Source organism: Dreissena polymorpha, chromosome 13 (genome assembly GCF_020536995.1).
Source record: "Dreissena polymorpha isolate Duluth1 chromosome 13, UMN_Dpol_1.0, whole genome shotgun sequence".
NCBI classification, from domain to species: Eukaryota; Metazoa; Mollusca; class Bivalvia; order Myida; family Dreissenidae; genus Dreissena; species Dreissena polymorpha.
The window spans coordinates 32,384,980-32,402,803 of record NC_068367.1 but is presented as its reverse complement, the minus strand read 5'-3'; the positions used below and the strand labels follow the sequence as shown (position 1 = coordinate 32,402,803).

Sequence of the window (17,824 nt, the reverse complement as noted above, 5' to 3'; positions counted from 1 at the left end):
CCGCCTACTGGTGTCCATGTTTTTTCACCAATCTGGACCATTTTCAATCTCGTCCGAAATATTTATAAAACTAATGTTTTGACCAACTTTCATGATGATTGGGCAAAAATTGTGACTTCAAGAGTGTTAACAAGGTTTCTCTAGAGCCAAATAAGGAAAACTGCCCAGCCCACTGGCGGCCATGTTTTTCAAAAGACCTGAACCACTTTTGAACTCAACCAACATATCATTAAAGCAAATATTTTGACCAAATTTCATGAAAATTGGGCCAAAAATGTGACTTCTAGAGTGTTCACATGTTTTCACTATTTACATATAGAGAAAAATGACCCGCCCACTGGCGGCCATGTTTTTTCACCGATCTGGACCATTTTCCAATTCGTCCGAGATATCAATAAAACCAATGTTTTGACCAACTTTCATGATGATTGGCCAAAAATTGTGACTTTTAGAGTGTTTACAAGGTTTCTCTATAGCCAAATAAGGAAAACTGCCCTGCCCACTGGCGGCCATGTTTTTCAACGGACCGGAACCACTTTTGAACTCAACCAACATATCATTAAGGCAAACATTTTGACAAAGTTACATGAAGATTCGACATAAAATGTGACTTCTACAGTGTTTACAAGGTTTTCCTTTTTTTGACCTAGTGACCTAGTTTTTGACCCAGTTTCGAACTAGATTGAGATATCATTAGGACAAATCTTCTGACCAAGTTTCATGAAGATCGGACAATAAATGTGGCCTCTAGAGTGTTTACGAACAAATGTGGACGGACGACGGAAAAAGACCTGTCACAAAAGCTCACCTGAGCAATCAGGTGAGCTAAAAAGGGGAAAAAAAGGGAGAGAATTAAAAAACTACGGCCCAAAGAGTTATGGTTCATGTTCACTGCACCTCTCCTAGTTACCATCTGTTTATATTTCTAGTTTCAAGTAAATCACTTCAGTAGATTAAGAGTCAAAAATTTACTTTGAAATTAAATAAAGGGAGATAATTCAAAAACTAAGGTAGATACATTGTAGAGTTATTGTTCTTTAGTCACTGCACTTCTCCTACTTGCCATCTGTTTATATTTCAAGTTCCGAGTAAATTCCTTAAGTAGATTTAGAGTTATGCTCCGGACAAAAATTTACTTTAAAATTAAATAAAGGAATATAATTAAAAAATTATGGTAGATAGAGTTATGGTTCTTAGTCACTGCACTTCTCCTACTTGCCATCTGTTTATATTTCAAGTTTGAAGTAAATCCTTTCAATAGATTTAGTGTTATGCTCCGGACAAAAATCTACTTTGAAATTATATAAAAGGAGATAATTCAAAAACTAAGGTAGATAGAGTTATGGTTCTTGGTCACTGCACTTCTCCTAGTTGCCATCTCTTCATATTCTAACTTTAAAGTAAATCCGTTGAATAGATTTGGAGTTATGCTCTGGACAAAGTTTCGGACGGAAAGAAGGATACACAGATGCACAGACGGACGGACGGAGACTATTACTATATCCGCTTCAATTGTTTTTTTTGGCGGGAATAATAAATTCCTTACATTGTTTAAGTATGCTTTCTAAATTCAATAAAATATCAAACCTTTCATTAAAAGTATTTTTCTTAGAAGTTGAGTTGAGATTATATTTTAGTTATCATGTAGTGGTTTTCCACATTTTAAAAGTGTCTGTCTAGTTTTTTCAAACATGGTGGCCGAGTGTGATATTTTTGGATAAGGGCTTAAATTGTAAAGCTTTAATATGGTATGATTTATATGGAAGTAGATCTGTTTATGACCAGATTCATATGCATATTCTATTTATTATTTTTGTTACAACATGCCGATAGTTGCTGAAAAAAAACAAGCTATTTAAAAGGCAAAGGTATTTTATTTAATTGAAGCATATATGATTTATTACGATTTTAACTTCTGAACACAAGATTTTTAAGGCTAAATAAAATAAATAGATAAAACGCAATTCTTCATTAACCCTTTGAGCGCTGGAACCGGATTTTGAAGGCCTTTGCACACAGTTTGGATTCAGATGAGACGCCACAGAACGTGGCGTCTCATCAGGATCCAAACTGTTTGCTATTCTGATAGTATTCTTCGAAAAAAAATCAAACAAATGCTAATTTTAGAAATTCAGCAGACAACATTTTTGCAGACGACAAATTTCCCAGCATGCAAAGAGTTAAAACATGCACATGCACCCGTAAAAACCTTGTCAGAGTTTATTCGAGGACCCATGGAACAAGTCTAGAAATAAGTCAATGTCATGGTCAATATGAGGAAAGGTACTGTGTGTGTACTGAGTGTTAAATTGAAGTACCATTATCAAATATGTTTAGTAAGTAGCATTGACGTTAAGCGAACAGAAAATTGGGGGAAACACAGAATTACGACCTTTAGAATAAGTAAAAAAGCAGGTCAATATCAAATTCAAAATGAGGTCAAGTGATGCGTCATTATGGGTTTACCAAGAATATTAGCCATCAGATTTAGTCCAAAAGTATGTTAAAGGTCAAACTCAGGCGTGTTGATAGTGTTTAAAGACATGATTCATGAAAGTACCAAAGCTTTGCAAGCAGTATTGATGTAAGAAAAACACTTCATTTTGTGCTTAACAAGAATGCAAACTTTCTGAGTCAATATGTAGATCAATGTCAAGATCAAAATGTGGTCAGCTGATGTGGGTGAGTTGAAAGTGTTCTAAGACATTATCCATATAAGTATCAAAAGTTTTGTAGCAAGGGGTTTCTATTTAAGATGAATTGCATCATTTTGTTTGTCCAACAATCTGTACTTTCTGAATTAGTGTCCAAAGACATCATTCATGCAAGTATCAAAGCTTTATAGAAGGCATGATTGATGTTAGACAAATTATTTTGGTTTAACCTCTTTTGGACAAATGGATGGAAAATTGAACAGACATTAGAATCACTATGTGCCTCTTGTCATCAGTAGAAGATATCGGTATAGAAATACTAGGCTTTATAAAACATTTTGCAACTAGACATCATCTAGATACAACATCTGACTAAGTTTGGTGAAGATCTGATGAAAACAACTCGAAAAAGAGAGCGGACACTAAATACGGACCGACAGACAGACAAGCTCACTCCTATATACCCCCTTAAACTTCGTTTGTGGGGGTATAATAAAAACATTATCACAGCAAACCTATACTCAAATATTATCACACACGAAATAACACATATAAGGTATTTTTCACAAATTTAAGAGTCAAACTTCATACACTTAATACTAAAAGATTTCATTATAACTCACCTGCTTCTGCCTGGTGACCAGGTCCCAGTCATCTACCAGCCATGGTTTGAGCTCATCTGGGATTTTCACCTTCACTTCAATCTTCGTGAGGTAGGACTCCTCAGACTCTATTGTCTGGTCTAGTCGGGCACGCTTACGCTTCTGTTCACTGGAGGCCTAACAACAAGATAGCTTGTGTTGAGCAAAAGCGGCAAGATGTCCATAGATCGCTCGCATATTAATGTTTAAATTTGCTTTAAGAGAAGAAAATTAATAATTTTGTTTACATTATACTTATATTATATATTATACTTCTATTCACAACAAGTTTTTGTAATATCTGAGAGACAGGTGTGGAGGGTTTACTAGTCTGAGAGGCAGGTGGGATGATTACCTGGGAGGCATGGGGATTATTACCCGAGTGGCATGGGGATTATTACCCAAGAGGCATGGGGATTATTACCCAAGAGGCATGGGGATTATTATCCGAGTGGCATGGGGATTATTACCCGAGAGGCATGGGGATTATTACCCGAGAGGCATGGGGATTATTACCCGAGTGGCATGGGGATTATTACCCGAGTGGCATGGGGATTATTACCCAAGAGGCATGGGGATTATTACCCAAGAGGCATGGGGATTATTACCCAAGAGGCATGGGGATTATTACCCAAGAGGCATGGGGATTATTACCCGAGTGGCATGAGGATTATTACCCGAGTGGCATGGGGATTATTACCCCAGAGGCATGGGGATTATTACCCAAGAGGCATGGGGATTATTACCCAAGAGGCATGGGGATTATTACCCAAGAGGCATGGGGATTATTACTCGAGAGGCATGTGGATTATTACCCGAGAGGCATGGGGATTATTACCCGAGAGGCATGGGGATTATAACCCGAGAGGCATGGGGATTATTACCCGAGAGGCATGGGGATTATTACCCGAGAGGCATGGGGGTTACATACCCGAGAGGCATGGGGATTATTACCTGAGAGGCATGAGGATGATTACCTGAGAGGCATGGAATTATTACCCGAGAGGCATGGGTATTATTACCATAGAGGCATGGGGAATATTATCTGAGAGGCATGGGGATTATTACCCAAGGGGCAGGGAGATGATTACCTGAGAGGCATGGGGATGATTGCCTCAGAAGCAGAGGGATGCTTACCTGAGAAGTTGGGGGTTACATACCTGAGAGGCGGGTGTGGAAGGTGTACTGGTCTCCTGACTGGGGGGTGGGGCTGTAGGCTGGGGGGTACTGGTGCCAGACTGTGCCTGCTGCGAGATCTGACTGGCGGCTGCTGTGGCTGCAGCCCGCTCCACTGAGGACATAGGAATACCATGAAGTTAAGCGATGCTCAATTATATATCTTTATTCAACATTTACCTACTATCATCTATGTACCCATCATCAAGTCTATAAATAAAACAATCTTGCAAATAAATTTTTTAATACACTTTGAAGTCAAAAAGAAGCCCTTGGAACTTTTGGAATATGAATTCAAATCAGTTCAAATGATATCAGCTCATATAAAACAAAATTTGCAATGTTTGCTGCCATACCTTTTTGTCTCTTGGCTGATGGAGGCAGTGTGGGTGTAGATGATCGGGAAGTCTTATCTTTCTCTGACCTGTCTGTCTTGTCTGCATCTATTTGAAAAGGGCATTAGTTGAATATTGCATATACATATGAGCTACTCACTGGGGAAACCGGGCTTATTGCATGTTGGTTAAGTGAAGAGGCAGATTAGTCAGTGCAGTCTGCTCACTTTCCGTCTAGAGTAGATTTTTGTTGAGAAGAGATTCCCTATAAAAAAATCACAAAAGCTGACATAAAGTCCATGACTGGTGTGTCTGAACTGCACTGGCTTATCAGGGTTTTCCCATTGTGAGGCCCATATGCAAATGTCTTAATGGATATATTTGAAACTCACCTACCTCATTTTTTAAGATGCTCATTACTTAAACAGTACCAAATTAATGTCCAGAAATCAAATTAAAATGTGCTAACAACAGCATCTTGTTTTCCATAAGTGTATGTATATGTTTATTAAACAAGACAGCGCCCTCACACTACTTTGGGGGAAGGGGTCCGCAGCCTTTAGAAGGGGCAATTTTTTGTAAATGGATTTTTATATCACTGGTTTCATCTTCCTGTATAATAATATTTAAGCCCATTTTATTTAATGCTTTCCGGTGGTTTATAGAGAAATATCAGTGAATTAAAACTGATAATTTCACTGTTTCAAACAGTGAAAATTATCAGTGAGAATTATCGATAATTTTCATTGTTTACTGTGAAATGACGTCATTTTTTTAACGAAATGACGTCATTATCCCAGCAAAATTCGTTAGTTAAACTCTTGAACAATGTATATAAACTGTGAAAAATGCATTAAATAAAAAGAAAATTTGTTTGATTCGGTGGATTATCGACTTTAATTCACGAGTGATCATAGAAAATAATATTTTCACGAGTGGCGCATTACTTAAACAGTACCAAATTAATGTCCAGAAATCAAATTAAAATGTGCTAACAACAGCATCTTGTTTTCCATAAGTGTATGTATATGTTTATTAAACAAGACAGCGCCCTCACACTACTTTGGGGGAAGGGGTCCGCAGCCTTTAGAAGGGGCAATTTTTTGTAAATGGATTTTTATATCACTGGTTTCATCTTCCTGTATAATAATATTTAAGCCCATTATATTCGATAGTAGTGTTCCCTTTCATACATGAACTTACTTTACAGCAAAAAAAAAGCAAGAACAGGAATTTTATCAAAGCAGTTTACTATCCTACACATCGTTTCTTGAAATAATTTAAAATAAAAGATCCATGCTCCTATTTAATAGTGTAATATCATACCGAGGCCATATCAACAGACATGGCATCTTCACTAGCATAATGACTAATAGTACTAGTGGAACAAAATGCATCTGCATCTGACTGGGCAAGGGACTGGTGCTTGAACAGAAGATCAGTTTTTTTTTTCATTCAGCAAATGTTTTACTGTTGATTTTTGTGCGATAAGACTTGCTGTAATGAAACGTGATGTTGTTTTGAAGTTCACCTTCGGGCCGTTCTTGATCGTCTGGGTGTTATTTTTTTCTGATGTTTTATTGAGCATCTAATTGATAAAGGTTACATACAACGAATTCCATTAGAACGAAATAAGCATACATAGTTCAGTGTGCGAAAAACTGTCAATTTTCAAATATAAATCAGCGATTTTTTTTTTCATTTTCTGAGGGGGAAAAAATTAGTTTTGGGGAAAAAAAGTTTTGGTGAAAAAAAAAACTTTTCAGGTGGGGGACTGCCGCAGATTTCGGCGGCAGATTTGATAGATTGAGGGCCCTGCAAGAGGGCAAAGATGGCCCTAGTTCGCTCACCTATGATAATGTTTATTCCAATAAATGTAGTGACTAAGTCAATGCTACATGAGATGATATCATTGAGATACCAGTTTTAGGAACTATGAACTGAATTATAAATTTGACAAATCACTTTAATCAATAATGCACATATACTATTTAAGAAACCATGTGAAAAACAATTTTAACAAAAAAACACAATGTTAATTGTGTTATTAAGTTTCCTTTTTTTAATATTTGATCTGGTGACCTAGATTTTTTAATCATACATGACCCAAGATTTCATCATAATTGAGTGACAAATGTGGCATCTTTTGTGCTCACAAGGTTTTTCAAGCTTTGACCTGGTGACCTATATTTTGACCCCACATGACCCAAATGTTAAACTTTGCCTTAATATTGCCCTAACAAATTTCCTCCTGAAGTATCATCATTATTGAATCAAACATTATGGGCACTTGAGTGTTAACAAGGTTTTTTGCAAGATTTGGACCTCGTGACCAAGATTTTGAGCCCACATGACCCAATGTCAAACTTTGCCTAGATATCATCAGGAAAAACATCCTGGTCAAGTATCATCATTATTGGACCAAAACTATGGCCTCTAGTGTGTTAACAAGGTTTTTGTAAGATTAGACCCCATGACCTAGACTCTGTACCCACATTCACAAACATCAAACTTGACCTAGATATTGTCCAAACAAACATCCTGGTCAAGTTTCATCGATATTGAACCAAAACTCTGGCGTATGGAGTGTTTGCGAGGTTTTTGTAAGATTTGACCTGGTGACCTATATTTTAACCCTTCATGACCAAACATCAAACTTTGCTTACAAAAAATAAATATTATGACCAAGATTCATACAATCTGAAACAAAATTGTGACCTCTAGTGTTTACAAGGATTTTGTATAATATAATTACAATTTTGACAATCTAAGGGCAATAATTCTGGCATTTATTATGCGATTTTGCTCATTATCACACTTGACTGAGATCTTGTGGCCATATAGCTTCTCAGCAACTTTGATAAAGAATGCTTGAGAAATGTGAATGCTAGAGTGTTTACAAACCAAATGTGGACGGACAGACGACGGACAAAGACGGATTCTTAAACCTCACCTGAGCAATCAGGTGAGCTAACAGGTGAGTTTTTTTCATGGATCAGTGCCATTTTCCAACTTGTCCAAGATATCAATAAAACCAATTTCTTTACTTAATTTCACGATGATAAGGCAAAAAATGTGACTTCTGGAGTGTTCACAAGGTTTCTCTATAGTAATATAAGGAAAACTGCTCCACCCCCTTGGTGGCCATGTTTTTTAACCAGTGTTTTTTTTCCACCATTTTGGGAATGGGGCCGGGTCCCTTTGGATTGGGAAAATTCACGGCGTTTTGAATAAAATTGGGAAATTGGTGTTGTTGTTGTTTCCCTAAATAATGTTTCATAATTGAAGATACAAGTGTGTCCAGTATTGTTTTTACTAAGGTTGAACTTATATGGATGGGAGATGAACAAAATATTGAGATCTAAAAAAAAATTATATTTTTTTTAATGTTTTTTGGAAAACCTCACAATGGGAATTTTAAGCTCCCATTTGGGAAAAATATATACTTTTTTCCTTTGGGAATAAGTCCGGTTACCGGACCCGATTTTGAATGAAAAAAAAACACTGTTAACCGATATTGACCATTTTCAAACTTATCTGAGATATAAATAAAACCAATGTTTTCACCATTTTTCATGATGATTGGGCAATAAATGTGACTTCTAGAGTGTTCATAAGCTGTTTTTACTATATAAATATAAGGAAAATGAGCCATCCCCCCTGGCTGTCATGTTTTTCAACGGACCGGAACCATTTTTCGAACTCAACGCTTGTTTCTAGGAAACAAATGTTCTGACCACATTTCATGAAATTTGGGCTTAAAATGTGACTTATAGAGTGTTCACAAGTTTTCACTATATACATATAGAGAAAACTGCCCCGCCCATTGGCGGCCATGTTTTTTCACCGATCTGGATCATTTTCTAACTCTTCCGAGACGTCAATAAAACCAATTTTTGACCAAGTTTCATGATGATTTGGCAAAAAATGTGACTTCTTGACTGTTCACAAGCCTTTTTTACTACATAAATATAAGGAAAACTGCCCTGTCCCCCTGGAAGCTATGTTTTTAAACGGACCGGAACCATTTTCGTACTTAACTCACGTATTTAGGAAACAAATGTTCTGACCAAATGTCATGAAGGTTGGACAAAAAATGTGACTTCTAGAGTATTCACCACATGTTTTTACTATATACATATTGAGAAAACTGCCCCGCCCCTGGTGGCCATGTTTTTCGAACCGATCTGGACCATTTTCAAACTAGTCCGAGATATCAATAAAACCAATGTTTTGACCAAGTTTCATGATGATTGGGCAAACATTGTGTTCACAAGGTTTCTCTATAGCCAAATAAGGAAAACTACCCCACCTATGACGGCCATGTTTTTCAACAACTCAACCAACATACCATTAAGACAAACAGTTTGACAAAGTTACATGAAGATTGGGCATGAAATGTGACTTCTACAGTGTTTACAAGTTTTTTTGTTTTTTTATCTAGTGACCTAGTTTTTGACCCAGCATGACCCAGTTTCGAACTCAATCGAGGTATCATTGGGACAAATCTCCTGACCAAGTTTCATGAAGATTGGACAAGAAATGTGGACTCTTAGAGTGTTTACAATCCAACGGACGGATGACAGAGAAAGACCAATCCTAAAAGCTCACCTGAGCAATCAGGTGAGCTTAAAATAACAAAAACATAAAGCTTCCCAAATTGAATAACCTAAGCATGAATTAACAAGATGTAGTCTTTAAAACAAGTGCATGAACAAGAAATATGAAGCTTTAAGACTTGTTTATTCAAATTTTAACAACAAAAGTATTACTCTTTGAGAATCCCTTTTTTTTTTTAAACATGTCAATTTCAAAGTTATTCCTATGTTACCATTACCTTTGCTTCTCTTGGATGACACAGAGGTCGGTGTAGACGCTCGGGAGGATCGATCTTTGTCTGAATCCGAGGTTTTATCCCGCAGCTTTGAAGGACGCTCCTTTTCCGACTCACTCACTCTGTCTTTTGTTTCCCTGTCTTTTGTTTCCCTATCTTTTGTTTCCCGTGTCTCACGTACTTTGCTTTTTCCACTTGTGGGTGTTGAAGAAATGGATTTCTCTTTTTCTGTCTCTTTTTCTGAAGTGATCAGACATGATATATCAAAGCAGTTATGTGCTGTATTTGTTGAATGCATCATTGCACACCTGGGTTCCTTAGGCATAGTGGATATGGTGTCTGCTTGGTGATTGTGGGCCTGGGTTTAATCCCTGCTCTTAGAGCATTCTATAGATCCCTCCAAAAGAGAACAAGTTTAAGTGTTACCCATAGCATAGTCTCTATAAACATGAGCCTTCAGATGCAAGCTTACATAAATAGGGTTAAACATGAGGCGACTAGCCTCTGTTCACTTAAGGTGCTAAACCAAGGTATGGCATGTAGTAAGTATAATAACAAAATGAACTTGCATATATTCTGTTATAAATTTTCAAGATGTTTGTTAAACAACTACTGATTGTGAAACTTTTGTATCTTGGCTGGACTGGTGTGGTTTATCCCTTTTCCACTTGGAAGCAAAGTGAAAATGTCTAGCAGTCTGTTCAGATTTTATGCTGTTTGCTGCTCATCAGTATCTTATGGTTGGAAATGAAGCCTTAAAAACTTGAATTTAGTAAGACAGGTCTTTAATTAAATTTCACTTTCTAGGGACTTCAAATGCGCAAAATATGTATCTAAGTGGGAAAAGGTTATGTCATACTTTCACACCCAACAGTCAATATTAATCTTGTTTTAAATGTTTACCATTAAGAATAAAAAACGGTAACCAGTGGTAGTGCTGGCCTATTTTTTTTACTAATATCTCTAAGAATCATGTTAAATCTATAGCTCAAATAAACAAGCAAACAATGTCCACATGTCAGACATCACAATTTCTTGTCTGATCAAGCAAGCCCAAATCAATTATGTAAATATAAGGGAGCAAGAGAGAGGTAACAACCCCCCTACATCAAAAGGAGATTCTGAGGAAGTCGGATTGACAGGTCACCAGTGCAGATCTAACCATGTTCCTATAAATCTATTTTTTTATTTGAGCCACACTTTGGAAAAACAGGGCTAAATGCATCTGCGGAAAGTGTCGTCCCAGATTAGCCTGTTTAGGCCACACAGGCTAATCAGGGTTTACTATTTTTGCCTAAATTGGATCTTTGCTTAGAAGAACCTCTCTTTAAACAAAGCAATACCATAATTTAAAAGAAAAAGTGTTGTCCCTATCTAGCCTGTGCAAACTGCACATGCTAATATGGGGTAAACTTGACACACATGCATTAAGCCCCATTTTCCCAGAGCGAGGCTCATGTTTACTTTTCTCCACAGTTGGTGTAGAGGTCCGGTCTTTGGCCTCTTTTCCATCCTTTGCCTCCTTGGCTGCTACCTCCTTCTCCTTCTCTTTCTTCTTCTTTGTCTTCCCAGGAACAGGCAGACCACTGGAAAGGCAATGCATACATGCTGTTAAAACGAGCCTCGCTCATAGAAAACAGAAATTTCCCAGTGGCTAATTAAACACAAATTTTCTAAGTTGCTATTTAACTTTACAAAATTGCTTTTGAAATTTCTGAAAATATTTCCCAATTAAAAAGGTGCTTGTTATTTTTTATTTTATATGGAAATTCATATAAAGTACAACCCTTAGTTTCCTTTTGAAAATTTAAAAGAAAGTGGGTAAAACTTCCGTTTTCTTTTTCTAGACCGAGTGTGAAAATAAGGACATTGAACATTTCAAAATACTTACGCATCCTTTGCTTCTTTTGCCTTTTCTCTGTTTTTGGCTTTCTCTGCTTTCCTGAAATGATAAAACCATAAGCAGAACTTCAAGGGCTGTCAGAATATTTTTGCTTCTATGCTTTAGAGATAACACTTGAGAGAGCAAGTGTATGGAAAGTTATTTCTGGACCCCATGCAATTTTACTTGCTTAGTCCAAGGGATGACATACTTTCATAGACACTGTGTTTGTTGAAATATTTGGAATATCAAATTCTGACTGCCTAAAATTATCAGGAGGAAATGCCAAGCATTTATTTTAACAACATATATTGTAATGCCTTGAGGTATCTTCTATCATGTTCAGTGTTGCGTAGTTCAAAAGTAAACAATTGTCATTTGTTAATTATTTTAATCACTCATCTATCACTCCTTCATCAGGTTTATACATATAGTTTAAGGACAGCACATATACCGGTAAGCTGAGATGATGATTTGACATGTGTATTTAAAAGATCATTAACCAAAAGTATTTGCTAAAACTTACTGTCAATGTCCAAACTTCAATGAAGCTAGTCCAACTGTCATCATGCAATGATTCTTTTCATTATATCCATTTCCAAGTGACTTAACATTGTATAATTATAATAATGCAACTACAAGTTACTTTAAGATACTATTTCATTGTTGTTAAATGTTCAATCGTGTTGTTTATTGTGTAAAATTCCCATTCCTAAAAAGCACTTTTCAGCAGTTTCAATATTTCGGATATTTTGTACCGTAATATTTCTTTTCTGTCATAACTGCATTTTTGTTTAGGTCACAGAGAAGTATATTTGTTTATTGTTAGATGTAGAATCTATTGCTCATCTATATATGCTCATAAAATGTTTTGTTAGTTAAAATATAATATTATTGTTGAATGTTTACCGCTAGAGAACTTTGTTTAGGATTAAGGATTCCTAAATGCATTTGATTGGTTGTTGTAATCCGAAGTCATTTTGATTGGCTGAGGAATTTCGTAATTTTGTTTGGTTAGTGCGCAGAATCACGCAGAATCCTAAATCTTAAGTTGCTGAGCGGCAGGTATAAATAGCGCGGATAAACAACATTTGGTATCTTTCATGATCACAAAAACTTCCGTTCATTACGGCATAAAAATCAGATCTTTATTAATTATTTAGATCTTATTGTCAGATCTTCTCCATTCTGAGAATGGTAAGCTATTTAACAAGTTAAAACTACCTTTACATCTTTGGTTACAGTATTTAGTACATTAAAAATGATGCATCCTATGTCTTATGAACTCCAGAGAGCTCAAGAATTTATCTGCGCTATAAGAAAATACTTGTTATAAGATCTGTGTTTAAAGTCTACATTGAAGTGCCTTTTGAAACATGTCGACTTTATAATGCGATAATATTAGTAACTTTTAGTATCTGCAAATAAAAGATGTTGAAAAATGAACCGCAGTTGTTTTGAAGCCATCCTGACAAGAGCGGCTAAATTATAGGCTGGGTACAACTAAATGGTAGCGGTACATTACAATATGTAGAAACATGCAAACAATCCGGATTAACAAAATGGTATAAAATAAATAAGCAAACACATTTCATGGGTTTACAAAAAACATTTTAAAAAACTGAGCAAGATAAGTCTGCATATTTTAACGCTAAATACCATGTGTACGCTTACTATATATCAGATAAATATATATATATAATTAAATAAAGAACACATTTTTGTTATTAAAATGCAGGTGTTTTAAAAAATGCCTATATTTCAGTACTAGATGCTTACAATGCTGCATAGCATTCTTTCTGTTTCTGCAGCCCGGCATCGTTTAACTTGAGGATCCTTGTCTCTGGCACCCATTCATCCCAGCTAGGAAAGGAAAACAAAGCATTTGTATGTAGCAGCTTGGCTGATAATTAGAAATTGCTTATCAAACATCAGCAAGCAAGACAATGCATAATAAGCATTTGAATAAATATTAAATGACAGCAAAAATATAAAACTTGACGTTGTAAATGTTGTATTTTTTTAAATACCAGGACTTTTTCATCATTTTTAACAATGGTGCTATTTGTCTTCATTGTGGGGAAAATATTAGAGTTTTATTTTAAGTGTTTGGGAAAAAATTATAATTCGTGTTTGCATCTCGGATTTTGGCCATTTTTTACAGTATATAAAGATGACATCTACCGGTAAACTTGCATTACAAAGTGTCCATACTTATTATGTGTCTGCACCAGACAACTACCCTACCTTTTTAAAAAGCAAGGTATCGACGTATAAATAGCTTCCTAACAAATCTTCACACAATCTGTATGGATGGACTGAGATTCAAACTCACAATTAAGCCTTGGGAAAACTGGGCTTAATGCATGTGAATAAAAAGTTGTTCCATATCAGCCTGCCCAGTCTGTTCCAGCTTATCAGGGATGACACTGTTCTCTCCTATGGTATCAGGGATGACACTGTTCTCTCCTATGGTATTTTTGTTTAAAAGGAGTCTCTTCTTTGTAACAATCCAGTTAAGGTGGAAAGTGCCGTCTCTGATGATCCTGTGTAGACATGCATTAAGCCCCATTTTCCCAGAGTGAGACTCAATTTTAATGAGATGATGGCCCCTACTTAAGATGGAAAAAAGTCCTGTCTACTGAAGTTAACTGTAACATTTAACAAATAAACTAATTGCTTATATCTGTTTGAAGAACTTCTCAGCAATGCTTCAAATTGCTTTTAATCACAAAAAATACTATGTTTATTCTTTAAATTTTAAAACATTGCATTTACTTCTTATTCCAGCCGTTGTAATGAACGAAATAATGGAATGCTCTGTCCCGCAGTTCACTTTTCATGCACTGAAAAAATCACAATCACAAAAAAAGGATACCAAACAGTTTTAGTATAAATGTTGTACATTTCACAAGCAAATATCCAAATCTTTTACATTTCATAAATATAAAAACAAATCTGCTACATTTTACAAGTATATACACAAATCTGTAACATGTCACAAGCATATAAAGAAATCTGCTACATTTCACAAGTATATAAAAAGATTAATGACACATTAAATGCCTGCCAAAACAATAGTTTATACAATAAGATATATTAATATAAAGTAATTAATTAAATACAAACCTTTGCTTCATATAATAAAGGGCCATGAAAGCAAAGCACCTTTTCCTCTGAAATAGACAAGACAACATCAGTTTATAAATGTTTTAAGTGATTGTTCTGGAGTCAAATTGGGTGGTTCCTTAAATACAGCATACATTTTATAATAAATTCCAAATTGGGAAAAGTACCCGTTCCAGCCCAATTGGGAAAAATGTGCGTGAAAACCACTGAAATTGGGAAAAATTGCGTCGTGAAGTCTGCATACTGGGAAATTGTTGTATTTGATTTTTGCTCCCAAATACTTATCAATTGATAACTAAGTGTTGTCAAGTTGTCAAAATTATATATACTTAGGCTCAAGCTATAGAGCTGCGTAGGGAAACTACATGTCACCAAATGTTGCATTTTATTTAAAGATATATATATAATTTTTTTTTTGAAACCTTAAATTCAATTAATCAAACGTTTGAGTTATGATGTGCTTATGCCTATTGCAATCAAGCACTCTTTTTTGTGTGAGATGTCACGATACAATGTCACCACTCGACTAGTTAATGTAAATGCAGGTGTGTATGGATCTATTGGCTTTGTGTGGTTCAACAAGCTGTAAATAAATATTTAAAAAGAATTTACTAAATCATCAAATAAATTATTTCTTGTTGCATTGTTTGCATAATTCAGAAATCATATTTCTTTTTTTTTAACAGATATGCGGTCACATGGGGGATATGATTGCAAAAACACGATGAGAGTAACCCTGGGTTATATCGGACACCTCCAGGAAAAAGACAGCATAATCTCGATTGACTCACTATTCGAAGCGGACTACTTTTGTTTTCTTGGTAAAATAGCTTTCATGCAACAGTATGGAATGTTCAAATGTATTTTAAACCTTTTAGTCAACCAATGATATTGCACTTTATAAATATCAACGCATCAGGGTAAAACTGGACGTCCCAAGGCTTGTATCGGACACCTTTAAAAGCTTAAATCGGACAGTTGTTGGTTGTATGTATTTCCATTTTTGGGCTTAATTGTGATGTAATTTAAGCTGTGAAAAGTCTATACATCGGTGAAGTTGTATTTTGTAGTGATACTTTATGTATACATTTGCAAATTTATGGCATATTTACATCGCATACCTTTTCCATGTTTGGGCATATCTGAAAAGTGTGCATATACAAGATATACATTGTTATTTATTTGTATTTTAGTTAATGGTCCGTTTCTTCCAATGTCGCTATATTGCAACGAAGCCATAATGGTTCTTGAGCTCATCTAATAAAAGTATAGAAAACAGACCTAAGTTCTACAGGTGAACCCCAATAGCATTTTTCGAAGCATTTACTACCTGGGGATTATTGGACAGTTTAAGTTGTTTGTTTTTTTACATACATGTAATGTTTGTAACAGTTTTATTGTGTTTTTCAGAAGATAAATATATCCATTCAAATATTTCGTTTTCTCACAACTGTATTCACACATTTCACAGCGTACCGTTACTTCTAAAATGACCGTTTTAAATGTTCCCGACTCTAGGATTTTCGCCAATGTGTAGAGGAGATGTCTCTCTAAACAAACTCGCATCTTCCAATCAAAACCGCCGATTTATTCTATCACCCAATCGGATGATTGGTTACATAATACTATGAAAACGTATTTATAGAATGTAAACACAGCTCAAACGGTTGAATGCGAGGTCGTTTAGTATGTTCGACTATTTGTGGTTGTCCGATAAACCCCGCGTGTCCGATATAACCCAGGGTTACTCTAACAAAGGGCTCCATTTGAATGTACATACATGTTACAAAGATAAAGATTCTGCAAGCCCATACATAAATTGATTGTTCAAAAATTTAAATAATAACATGTTAATCGTTTGGTATTTTATTTATCCTTAACTCTTTGACTTTGTTCAATCAAACGTCCGAATGTAAATATCCGAAAATAAATACATTGCCTTTCATTTATTTTCCACTGAGAATTCTTTGTTAGCAAATAAAATCCACTAGCAGGATTCTTTATCATCATATCGAACTTACCATCTTGAAATTTTGGTTTTGGTCCCATTATTGCAATGAAAATTGAACGCAAAGCAACTGTTTGTAAGACAACTTGCGGTAAAAACAGGGCTAACTTATATTCTACGATACACTCAAATTCATGCAAAGTGATTCACCGATTTTCTGGAAACAATTAACGAAATTCAAGAAAAGCAGTTTATATTCGCATTTGGTCACTCTGAAATTTCTACCAAAGGATCATGTACATTAGTGAATATTTAAGTTACGAATGATATAGTATTTGTTTAACATATATGGGAAACAATTAAACTTAGATCGGAAGACGTCTGATCAGATGATTGGCTAATTAATAGCACAGCAACATTAAAAGAAGATATTATAAAGGCGATATATGTGAATTGCATGTAAAACATGCGAAAATAGGAAATCATGTTATTTTTCATCGGGGAAAGTCTGTGCTTTTAATTTGAATAATGAATAAAAACTCGTAGTGCTTTGTTTTAAAGTGGAATCTTTTTATGTAAATTACGCTGCATCTTAATAGCTACAGTCGTTGAGATATGTCAGTATTGTCGTTAAACTGCTCATATAGTATATATAGCGGTCAAGTGGGGTTTTTGTTTGTCGCACTACACATGCGTGAATGTGATGTACAATGGAGGCGCTAAAAATCTATACCAAACTGTAAAACAACCAGAAGTCTCTGTTTACACCTACCGTTACCCGCGGAAAAACCTCGTTGACACCTCCCTTTACTAGCTATCCGTTATGTGGTCAACAGCCCAATGTAAGCTTTCAATCTAAAAGTGCGCAATCACAAACAAAGACAGTTTTGCATATTTTATTCAAACATTTTTTGTGTGTTAAAATCGGTCGCTACCCGTTCATATCTGCCGTTGAGTATCCTTGTTGAGTTAAAATTATCACTGATATAAGGACCGTCTGACAAAATAACGGCCGACTTAGTTGTCTGATTGCCCCAAGGAGAGAAGGTTGTGGATGATGTTATTAAAAAGAAAATGAAGTCTGGTGAGATGTGCTCAGTTGTTTTATGTTTTTTTTAAATTCTTTTACATGAAATAAATTAGTGAAAATGTTATGGAAATTATAAGAAGCAAAACTAAAAAAACTTATGTAAAATAAAATGTTTGTCATTTAGTACGATGTGTG

General features: G+C 35.5%; 1 protein-coding gene across 1 annotated transcript in view; it reads right to left on the bottom strand.

The window, feature by feature from the left end:
• LOC127856136 (mortality factor 4-like protein 1) overlaps window positions 1–16,797 on the bottom strand; it is a 28,549-nt gene extending 11,752 nt beyond the window's left edge. The window contains exons 1-10 of the mRNA XM_052392144.1: window positions 16,673–16,797; window positions 14,652–14,698; window positions 14,301–14,368; window positions 13,302–13,385; window positions 11,532–11,582; window positions 11,105–11,226; window positions 9,644–9,880; window positions 4,828–4,914; window positions 4,456–4,586; window positions 3,278–3,433 (exon numbers count right to left, since the gene is read on the bottom strand). Of these exons, the coding sequence (XP_052248104.1) occupies window positions 3,278–3,433; window positions 4,456–4,586; window positions 4,828–4,914; window positions 9,644–9,880; window positions 11,105–11,226; window positions 11,532–11,582; window positions 13,302–13,385; window positions 14,301–14,368; window positions 14,652–14,698; window positions 16,673–16,700 (1,011 nt within the window). The 5' untranslated portion in view covers window positions 16,701–16,797. The remainder of the gene's footprint in view (window positions 1–3,277; window positions 3,434–4,455; window positions 4,587–4,827; window positions 4,915–9,643; window positions 9,881–11,104; window positions 11,227–11,531; window positions 11,583–13,301; window positions 13,386–14,300; window positions 14,369–14,651; window positions 14,699–16,672) is intronic.
• Window positions 16,798–17,824: the final 1,027 nt, after the last annotated feature.